At 30.9% G+C, this 11,581-nt stretch overlaps 2 protein-coding genes across 3 annotated transcripts; both read left to right on the top strand.

Moving 5' to 3' along the window:
- LOC109335327 (protein ALTERED XYLOGLUCAN 4-like) lies at positions 1,000 to 4,365 on the top strand. Its single transcript, XM_019571463.1, has 3 exons — positions 1,000 to 1,363; positions 1,649 to 1,938; positions 3,381 to 4,365. The coding sequence occupies exons 1-3, from the start codon at positions 1,093 to 1,095 to the stop codon at positions 4,146 to 4,148; spliced, it is 1,329 nt and encodes a 442-aa protein (XP_019427008.1). The 5' UTR covers positions 1,000 to 1,092; the 3' UTR covers positions 4,149 to 4,365.
- On the top strand, positions 6,253 to 9,965 carry LOC109336802. 2 transcript variants are annotated; one of them, XM_019573627.1, is made up of 3 exons: positions 6,253 to 6,894; positions 9,699 to 9,728; positions 9,775 to 9,965. In XM_019573627.1, exon 1 carries the CDS (start codon positions 6,327 to 6,329, stop codon positions 6,891 to 6,893), a length of 567 nt encoding a protein of 188 aa, XP_019429172.1. In that variant the 5' UTR covers positions 6,253 to 6,326; the 3' UTR covers position 6,894; positions 9,699 to 9,728; positions 9,775 to 9,965. The 2 variants fall into 2 exon arrangements, with proteins under 2 accessions (XP_019429172.1, XP_019429171.1); XM_019573626.1 differs by having other exon boundaries at positions 9,699 to 9,965.

The raw sequence follows: 11,581 nt of genomic DNA, 5'->3' as shown, positions 1-11,581 counted from the left end.
GTTGGAAGGGGTATCCACAAACCTCGAAAGAGATTCATTCCTTACCCAAAGAGATGGAGATACTCTTGGTAATACCAAAATATATATTCATATTCACCACTTACACTCCATAAAATATTTGGGACTTAATAAAATGCTAAAGGGTTGAGATTGCGCCATGAAGTTAGGGTATATAGTAGGAATGGTCCACTATCCCAATATGGTTGCATGTGATAATTAATTTTTCTTCACCACGTGTCATATTCTATGGTGTTTGTAGCTTCATAGCAAAAAAGAGTACTTAATTGGCTTGATTCTTTGCTTCTTTACCTCTTGTAATACAAGCAAATAAGATTAAAAAAAGCTAAAGATTAAATACATATATGGTAATAGTTATTTAAAATCATTGACTTTAGTGGATTGTACTTACCTAAAGTGTGAGGTGTATTTTGGGAAGTGAATTACATATTTATGATTATTGATTTAGAAATTAATAGCTATTTATCGTAATAATATTTAATACTTACTCTTAAATATTTATTCTCAATATAAATGTGCACTTTATCTTTTCAAATGCTATCCGAACTCCAATTCTATTTTTTTTAACTAAGTGTTGTGAAAATAAGATGTAATGCAATATATTAGGTATTAGTCATTACTCATTATCCCGTGTATTATAAGGTTTTTCACCTTTTTAATTAAAATTTGTATTACTTATCTCGATAACAAAATGTTAGGTGAAAGTTTAATGAATCTAAAAGGAATATTTATTTTAAGAATATTTTGATCTTTGTAATTGTTTAACAAAGGTAGAATTATTCGCTTAATGAAATTGGCAAATTGTCATAAAAGGCTAATTAGAAATATGTAAATTTTCTTATATAAGGAAAAAATTTATTTAAAATTTTTCTAATTGAATTGATTCATACTTTATTTCTCTCAATTTAATTACGATTCAAATTTGACACAATTAGATTTCCTTTTAATTTCTCCATTCACACTATTTATTAATTGGATTCTCATGTTTTTCTCATTTAGACATCACTAATCTCTCTCTCTCTCTCTCCCTTGTTTCTCTCTTTCTCTTTTGTGCATGTGGATGTTGGAAAAGACATGAAGTATTCTAGTGCCCTTTTTCAGGACAAGTTTCATAGTCATAGCAATGGCAAAAGAGGGGGAACCATGAATATAGGAACTAGTTTGGTGCTTTTTGTTTTAACCTCTTTGTTGCTCCTCTCCACTTTCACCTTCTACTTTCTCAATTCTCCAAATCCTTTATCCATAGTGCTCAATCAAGGTCATAACATCATTGAAAACCGGTCACAAAAGCAAGATCAACAGTATGTCCAAACATTAAAGGTTACATCATCAAAACCACATAAGGGTATGTTTCAAATTCATCAATCATATATAGTCATATATCCATAATCACTCTTCACACTTAATTTGATTCAATTTTGGTTATTTTAACATCATATTTGATACTATAGATATATACATTTATGTATTTCACAAAAATCAAATGGATCATATCCCATATGATATCCTACAATTGATTTAGTAATTAAAGAATAATCTTTTTGTATTTGATTTCCCAATTTTTATTTGTTGGGTACAACAACTAATCAAGATAATTTGTATATTTGGATTCTATATATATTTTTTTCAGAAGAGAAAAAATGTGACTTGTTTAAGGGTGATTGGGTTCCATCATTAGAAGGGTTATCATCTTATTATACAAATTCAAGCTGCACAACAATACCTGATAGCAAAAATTGTTTCAAGCATGGAAGAGAAGATAGTGATTTTCTGAATTGGAAATGGAAGCCTCATGAATGTGACCTTCCAAGGTTTGACCCAACAATTTTCCTCAACATGGTTCGTGGCAAGAAAATGGCATTCATTGGTGATTCTGTGGCTAGGAACCATGTTGATTCTCTTCTCTGCATATTGTCACAGGTTCATATCGAACACTATATATATGACTCAATTTCTTTATGTTAAATTACTCCATAGGTGCTAAAATTTTCTCTCTTTTTTGATGAAATGCTGATCTTATAATTTCACGTGTTTATGACCCAATTACAAATGAAACATGTTATACTTTTCTAACAAATAAATCTAAAAGTCACCACAGCCATAAAAAATTACATATGAGTTGAAGGTGACACATTCCATGGAAATTACTCTTGAATATTAAGTAGGGAGCCATTCAAATTAAAATAAGAGTGAATAGTGACTGCAGTCCTTATAAATTTCTACGTGTACCAATTTTATATCCGAAAAACTAAAAATAAAAAATTAATATTCAAAAATCACAATAAATTAAAATAATTTTTATTAGGAATCATAAAATATATTAAAATAACTAGTTGATTTACATTTAATATTTTTAGGGCCATTTTAGAATTTGTAAATTCATAAATTTTGAGGGACTTAGTCATAGAATGAAGGAATGTATTGAATAATTAAACTTTGTTATTACTCAAGCATCTCAATTCAAGTGCATAGTTCCTTTACACGTTGCACACGCACACAGTTTTTGGCTTAACTGGAGTTGAAATGCTTTGATTGCACCTAAAGGCCAAAAAGGAGTGTGATTCTTGCAACCCGAAGTAGAAGAGGATTCAAAAAAAATGTTTGAATCTGATACCATATTTATTAGAACTTATTGTTATTGTGGGATATAAACACTATTTTGAGGTTAATTCTATATTTATTTTTTTGCGATTTGTTGCTAAAATGGTTGTTGATTATATTAACTGAGTTGGATTTTTTATCGGTAGAACATTATAATCCATGGTAAAAAAATGCTATCTTCCTGAATACTCTTTTTGGTCATATATAACTATTTAAGAGTTTTACAATTTTATATCTTCATTAAATTATTCTACTAAAAAACATTATTTTCTTTTTGAAATTTTAAATAGTTTACTTTTAATTTTATAATTTATGTTTTAAATTGCTTAACCAAGTCTCTCACATTACTTAGGAATTTCTATCATATTTGTTAAGAGATATCATACACATAATCAAAATCTTATAGACCTATATAAAACATTATTATAGTACTATATATTGTTATATGTTAAGATCCAAGAGGTCAACATGACAACCTTTACATTAGAAAATCATGAAACAAATAATTGAAATTGCATGGATTCTCTTCTCTCTTCCATTGTTAATATATGCATTTGGTAGAACTGAAAATGAAGAAATTCATTTTATATAATGGTCATAGCATTGTTTTTAAAAATAAGTAAATAGCATTGCCATGATTATTCAGCCACTCAAAAACATATCCTCAACTATATACAACATTATGCTCAACATGTTGATTAATTGAGCATGTATTTATTTAGTTTTTGTTGAGTATCACATTTTTCTTTGAAATTTTGCAGGAGGAAATTCCAAAAAATATTTATAAGGACTCAGAAGATAGGTACAGAAAATGGTATTTTCCTAAGTATGACTTCACTCTAAAGATGATATGGAGCAGATTCCTAATAGTAGGTGAGGAAAGAATGGTAAATGGTTCAGGAACCAGCATTTTTGACATGCAACTAGACAAAATAGATTATGATTGGGCTAAAGAGTTTCCTTATTTAGACTATGCAATAATCTCAGATGGGCACTGGTTTTTTAGGGTAATGTACCTTCACATAGCTGGTAAATTAGTAGGTTGTCTCTATTGCCAAGAACCAAATGTAAAACACTACAACTCAGACTACCCTTTCAGAATGGCATTTCATACTGCATTTAAACACATAAACACATGCAACAATTGTAGAAAAACACTTACATTGATTAGGACATTTGCACCAGCACATTTTGAGAATGGTGGTTGGAACAATGGAGGGTATTGTAACAAGACAAGTCCTATGAATGAAGGTGAGGTTAATAATGGGATGTTTGAGTGGCAACTAAGGAATATTCAGATGGAAGAGTTTGAGAGAGCAAGGAATGAAGGGAAGAAAAAAGGGCAAAGGTTTGAGGTAATTGATGTGTCTAGGGCAATGATTATGAGACCAGATGGACACCCTGGGGAACATTGGGGTAATAAATGGATGAAGGGTTATAATGATTGTACTCATTGGTGTATGCCAGGTCCTATTGATTTGTGGAGTGAGTTATTGCTTGCTGTTCTCAAAAGATCATCATATATATGAGGATATATAGTAAGATGATGAGTTCTTGATTTTTGAGGCACTAACTTGATATATATACATGATACACATACAACTCCATTCATATATGATTAGAGAAAAACAACAAAGTCCTACACCACACCACACCAATATTCATTTTTTGTTAGTATATCAATGTAATAGCTAGATAATATTTAGTACAGTGACATTAAGTCTTGGTTGTTGTTATATCGAAAGGAACATGATTTATGATAGAATATTATGGCGTCATGTGATTCATATAGTTGATTCCACATAATGGGATAAAGACTTGATTGTTGTTAGATCAGAATAATGATAATAATCATCTTCCTTTTATCTTAATGTTCTGCCAATATATAACACAATTTCTCCTTTGTTTTTATTATTTGTGCTTCTTTCTGGAGACATTAGTTTAATGTTATTATTTTAATTTGACTGTATATCAAATGTGGTAGTATAGTAGGAAACCTTAACATTTGCATATCTTGAAAATTGTGTAGAAAAGAATGAAGAAGGAAGCTTTGTCTGCAAGGTAATCTAACTTGGTGATTAACAACTGGCCAATGGAACATGTAGTTGAACACTTATCATTAAAAATGAAAATTAGAATGAGTATCACATATCAGGAAAACTTTAAGAAAATTTAGAATGAGTAAGATGATTGATTAAAATTAATGATACTCTTACGTCTGGGATGTCCATAGAATTTGAATTGCAAATCCAATTTCGTAGAAGTAGGAGTTCTTTCTCTTTCATAATCATAAATTCTATTTTTAGTTGTAAAAAAAATCAAAGCCTAGAATTATCCTCCAACTTTAATTCCTAAAATTAATTAGGTAAAAATAATGTTATGAATCCTGAGTTGTACATTAATTCGGAAGAAGACTCTACATATTATAATCAGTTTAACGATTAAACCGTCAAGTTGATCTGGACAATATAATAATATTATATTAATTATATATTATATAATAAATACAATAAATTAAAATAAATGAATAACATACGGATCAATATTATATTTTGCACAGTATATACACATAAATAAAAATAAAAATACATTAAACAAGTTTAAGTCTTATTAGAACTAGCGTGTCGACCGGCACGGAGTGCCGGTCACCCGCATTCTTATTTTTTGGGTATAGTATATATGATCTTTATATTATATTATTTAGGAAAAACAATTTAAATATAAGAGTACAATATATAAAATCAATACAAAGTGAAGATTTAAGAAGATAATATGTGATAGTTGATATAATATGCATAAAACTTATGTCAATTTCTCATTTTGTGCCTATTGGGTGGAGAAAGATAGAAGATAAAAATAAGAGAATGTGTGAAAAATTAATGATATTAAATTATTAATATAAAAAATGAAAATAATATGTGGAAGTTTATAGTAGTTAATAAAAATATAAAAGGGTAAGTTTGGAATATAAAAATTATACCATGAAGTAGTTATTATTTATTTTCCCTTTATTAATAACTAGTGTGTACAGACACTTCGTGCCTGTCAGCGAATATTGTGTGATACTACATATTCAATTTTTATATATTATATTTTTTTTGTTTATGATAATATTTAATTTAAGGTGAGATATGTGGTTAATTAATGTATTGGTGGTAGTTGCTTAGGATTATATAGTTTTTTTTGTAAAAATTAAATAATATTAAGGGCAATATAGGAAATAAAAATTACACCATGGAGGAAGTTATTTCAAGTTTTGGCTTTATATATAGTATAGAAGTATAGATATAGATAATAGTAATAATAATCACTTACAAAATTATAATGATAACAATGACACTAATAACACCTATATCATAATAATAGTTATGATATGAGTTTGTGTTAAGATGAGAATCACAATTTTTATATTTTTTTATACTGTTAACTATATTCCATATTCTATAGTTAAACAAGTGATCATTTTTGAATATGTGAATATTATTATCAATTATATCATTGTTTTAAACCTTTAATCTTTTAATATTTTGCGAATGTTAAGATCATTTACATCCAAAGCAATAATTTGATATGATAATCCCAATTTCAAACATACCCGAAAGTGTAAAGAAGATAAATTTCAATTTTTCCACCCAAAGCAATAAAAACCCTTTCCTCTTTCCTCTTTCCTCTTTCCTCTTTTCCTTTTGATCTTGTGAGTATTGAGAATGTCACAAGGCTATGCAATCGAACTCTACTTCGACCCAGCACTCGAAAATCAAGTATTGAAATCATGGAACATCCTCGCTCGTAGACAAATCACATCTCATCTTATTCAAATCCAATCTCGTCCTCACATAACCTTATTCTCTTCAAACAACCCTCTCCTTCTAGAACCTTCCATCCTTCAAACCCTTCTTACTTCTTTCGCTTCCAACACCGACCCATTACCCATTACTTTTTCTTCAATTGGGTCTTTCCCATCTTCCAATGATAACGCTTTCTTTCTCTCTCCTACCCCTTCAATCTCTCTCCTCAATCTCCAATCTCAGCTCTGTGATTCGTTGAAGAAAGAAGGGGTTGAGGTTTCTTCTGAGTATTCTTTGGATTCATGGGTTCCTTTTTGTTCTGTGGCTCAGAATGTTCCTAAGCAGAGGATGGCTGAGGCTTTTTCTGTTTTGAGGGATTTTAAGTTACCGGTTAATGGGTATGCTATGGATGTTGGTGTTGTTGAGTTTTCGCCTCTTCGTGAGGTTTTCTCTGTTGTGCTTGGGACCAATGTTGAACAACCATGAGGTAATTCTTACTACAACATAATGCACGCTACTATGGGAAGAGTGAAAATTAATATAAAAAAAAAAAAAATCAAATTTTGATGTGTTGGGTATAGTTTTTTGGATTTGTTTCGATGTTTTTATGTGTTATGTGTTGCAAGGAACTATTACTCTTTATATATTGGAACTTTGGTATTCTGGGTATAAAAGATGGAGGGTCACGAGATCTGGGGAGGGTAGATGTAGATGTATGTAGCTTTACTTACACAACAGAAGAGACGGTTTCTAGGATTTGAACCCGTGACATTTACGCAAGTAACCTTACTATTGTGTCGAAGCTCACTTTATATGCGGCCAATGCATGAGGGCGAGGCTCCCACCTAGTGGGGTTCGGGAAAGGTAGATGTATTGAGCCTTACTCTAGCAAGTGGAGAGGCTATTTACAGGGTGGGAATCCGTGACCTCTTGGTCACTAAGCGACATCATTACTGTTGCACCATAAATCCTAAATCATAGTAACATGCTATGCGGTTTATTGGATACACGGTTCGTCATCTTGATCTTAATTTTATGATACCTTCTTTATGACTAACCGGTACGTGCTACTGTGAATTCGGCATGTTGTACATTGGATAAATGAGAAAAATATGTAACTATGCCCTAAACAAACCCTCTGGATATGCTTAGAATATTTGAAGAGATCACTTATGATTAGTTTAGGAAATTATGTCAGTGATATAGAGGCAACGCTTTGTGTAGGATTTGAGTAGTATCACTGTTCCTTGGGAATTTGAAAAGGTTTTATGTTAAAAAATATGATGCCCTTTGTTATCTTGACTGTCAAACTGTTAATCCTTTGATACTGAAGCCAAATATCTTCTGAGATCAACATCTAAGAAATAGTAATGTGGATCATGTAGTTGTTTTGATTAGTTTTTTACTATGGCGTGATTCTGCCCTCTTGACTTAGATATTAATGATGTATTCATTTTAGGCATTTGACACTTCTGTAATGCAAGTGTTCTTTTTTCTTTGTGAACTGTGTGATTAGAGATTAGTAGAATGTTACTGGACTTTGATTTGTGAATGGCATATTACAAAGAGAAGACTATTAGTAGAAGTTGTGATAATATGGTTAGCAATAGAATCTATTAGTATGATTGATACAGCTTTTGATGCTGTTTTGATTTCTTCTACACTTCCTAGTGCCTTTTTTTATTTTAATTTCCTAGAGTTAGTAGAGTATTCCCACCCTTTGCCCCATAGGTAAAAGACTATTCTCCAAGAATACAGTCAGAGGCCAATGTAGGAACCCCTCCTAAGTTCCTAACGGACTTCTTTCCATACATATGAATCCCTGGATTTAAATCACAATCATATGCTTCAGAGACCCAAGCCCTTTCCACTCAGACCAACATGACTAGGCAAATGGTATTGTGATTCATGTAAAAGGTTTTTTGTTGTAAGTGTTTATATTGTGCTAAACTTATGGAAGCAACGATTTGAATGTTTGATGATGAAGCATATTGTATTTTTCTTTACATGTGAAAATTGTAGAAAGTATTTAGACTTAAATGATTTTTTTGATAAAACACAATCTATGTACACTCAGCTAATGAGAAAAGCCTTCAGTTGTCATTGTCGTTGTTGTGAAAGTTTGTGTTATATGGTGTTTCTAGACATGATAACCTTACGTGATTCCTAAGTGTGGATCCATGTGCAATTTACAGAAGCTGACAATTCCGGTTATGCAGTTCCAATTTACAAAACTATCCAACATAGCTATGCTTACTGATCTGTTCTTTGAATTATGATAATTATTTAGGATAGAACATAATGACGTATCTATCTACCCAACCTTACATAGAGGGAAAAGACTTTGTTGTTGTTGATTGGGGTTCTTAATTATACATTTCACTCTCTTTGTCAATTGATTGAGGCCATCTCTTAATGTTGGTGTTGTATGTTGGGTATGATGTGATGTCTAGTAGTTGAATGAATGTACATTTGCTACCTATGTGAATGGGCCTAATGCTACTTGTGGAAATGCATAAATTCCGGTGTCATTTTATCTGAATCATGATTCCTGTAGCAGAAGGTACTTAGCCATTTTCTTTCTTTCCTCAAGCTCTGATGAAGACATTAACAATCGTTAAATTTGAGCTGTTGCAGTGGGACAACATGTATACCTTGGTTTTCTGATAAATTTCCTCTGGAAAAGTTAGGTATACATTTTAAGTGATAAAATAAGTTCACATATGTGTATGTAGCAGAATCTAGTGGGATTAAGGCTTAGTTGTGAATGTTATTGTTGTTGTCAGTTGTCACTGTCTACATAATGTGAGTATCGGTTGATGAAAATTGTGCAGCTATGAGATAATGTGAGTGGAAGTATATGTGATTAGAATATAACTATCCTTTTGTTGCGACTTTGCGAGGAAAAAGAGGGGCAGCAAAAGGGTGTTTGTGACTGTATCTTAAGTAATAAAATAGTTGTGAAGCATACTAAAATAGTGTGTTTTTAGTACTACAAAGAGTATCCCCTCACCTTATGGGTAAGGAACTAATCCCATTCGGAGTGTGTAGTTGTCCCTCTCAACAAGTGTCGCTCTCTGGGATCTAACGGGCCCTTAACCACTAGACCCACTTCTCGTTGGTTAATAGTGTGTGTGTGGTGACTCTTTTATGACCAAGAATGCTCGACATAACTTTCATCATTCCTTATTGCCCTTCCCCTTTATGCTTTTATGTTTGGTTTTGTTGTTGCATACTATGCAAATAAAGGATCATACATGTGAAACTCAACATCATCCTTTGGCTCTCTAGGTTATGCTTCACTTGGATGATTCTAAAGGAAAGAGAGGAATCCACAACATCTTCTTTCATGATTCAAGTTCCTTGGTTGTACTTGAAAAGGTTGCAAATTTATTAGAAGAAAACTGTAACATGAAGTCATGATGATGTAGTATTGGTGCAAGTAGTATATCAATATTAGATTATATTTTTCACATTGGACCATTTTGTTGTACAACTATTCTATTATCATCTACATCAATTGCGTGTACGTCAAGTATTCTATTACTAGATTATATATACATATGATGACCCAATTTGCTATTTGAAACAGTGTGACAAATGAAGGAGGAGCCTTAAAAAAATTACTGCAACATTCTCACAGACTCATGCCATATTGCAATAGAATATTCAACAAATACTAGAACCAACATTCTAACATATGAAATGTTATCACACTTCACATTGATATTTGCAATTGCATGCTCAAATGGGTATGTGAAGCATTTGTCCAATCAATAGATGTTTCTATGATAAGAAACATCCCAAGACTTTGAATGCACTCCATTATGAAAAACTCTAGTTTTTGTTCAAATAATTTGCATAAGTGTTTAGATACAACATTTGGATGACCTAATCAAAATAAGCCAAGTAATAGATTCATGCAAAATATATTGAGTGTAGTGTGTTAAACTGGTTGGAGATTGTGTTTACTACACTTGTAAAAATACTGATATGATAGTTTAAAATTTTACCAAGATGATGTACACCAAAATCTGATTATACAAGTCAAACAGATGATACAAATACTGAACCATATATATCAATCTTGACTTGTTAAATCTCTCCAAATAACTCCAAGAATGGAGCTTCTAAATTATGAAATTTCCTTAGAAGCTAAGTCAGTACCAAACTACATCAAACACAGAGATATTTGATTTGTACAGAAAGCAAGAAACAACTTTATATGTTGTGTATTACACAGTACTTTGCCCAAAATAGTACCAATCAATAGTATACTACATGAGCCATACCAAAAGCATTTTAAATATCATAGCATTTATTTATTTATTTATTGAGTAATGATATATTGTTATACACAATGTATTTCTACAAATCCTTTTATATCATGTGACATATATCACTTGTAAATTAATTATTAATAAATAAAGTAATATTCTGACATATATTATTTTTCTTATGGTATTATTTGTATGATTATATATCAATTTTCTTTTATCTTTCCTTTTCTCAGTCGACTATTTCTTGCTTCATATTACAATATGCCAATATCTAAATATTTGTTATTGATATTATCAAATGATTGAAGTTATTTTACACGTGCAACTGTTTAAGTGAGAATCGTTAAGTGTAGGTAAAATGTGAAGGTGAAGTGTCTGTACATTATGACTCTCAATGAGTGATAGAAATTAATACATGACTTAAGATTAATAGATCCAACCAAACCTTATAATTGATAATACATTAATCGTTTAAAATTAAATTAGTTTATTTCAAGAATGTAATATATATGTGTTGTCAGTATCTTAGTGTAAAGATTTATAAACAACCACTATATTATTCACCATACATTTCAATTACTGCTTTTTGAATAGTCATTGATAATTAAATATAAATGAGGAATGGTACAGTCACACAATATAGAACTACACTGTTAATACATACCTTTTATTTCATTATTTCAAATTAATTTTGAAGATATAACGGAGATCATTAATTCAGGAAAATGGAATAATTTGTTGCTTTTCCACGGGTACTCACAAGTCGGGTTTTTTTTACCATCCTTGAGAGAAGAGCCAAGTGACTTGGTAAAGGAGGAAAAAATGACAAGTAGTTTATCTTAATATTTCAAGAGACCTTTTCTAATTCCTTAATGTATTTTATATTATAAAAAA

This window comes from Lupinus angustifolius, chromosome LG20, assembly GCF_001865875.1.
Source record: "Lupinus angustifolius cultivar Tanjil chromosome LG20, LupAngTanjil_v1.0, whole genome shotgun sequence".
NCBI classification, from domain to species: Eukaryota; Viridiplantae; Streptophyta; class Magnoliopsida; order Fabales; family Fabaceae; genus Lupinus; species Lupinus angustifolius.
Note: the sequence above shows the minus strand (reverse complement) of the source record. Positions and strands in the feature narration are given on the sequence as shown.

Coding starts and splice junctions, on each gene's coding strand:
- LOC109336802 (XM_019573627.1), top strand. CDS start 6,327: ATGTCACAAGGCTATGCAATCGAACTCTACTTCGACCCAGCACTCGAA.
- LOC109335327 (XM_019571463.1), top strand. CDS start 1,093: ATGAAGTATTCTAGTGCCCTTTTTCAGGACAAGTTTCATAGTCATAGC. Junction 1,364..1,648: donor ATCATCAAAACCACATAAGG/GTATGTTTCAAA, acceptor TATTTTTTTCAG/AAGAGAAAAAATGTGACTTG. Junction 1,939..3,380: donor TTCTCTGCATATTGTCACAG/GTTCATATCGAA, acceptor GAAATTTTGCAG/GAGGAAATTCCAAAAAATAT.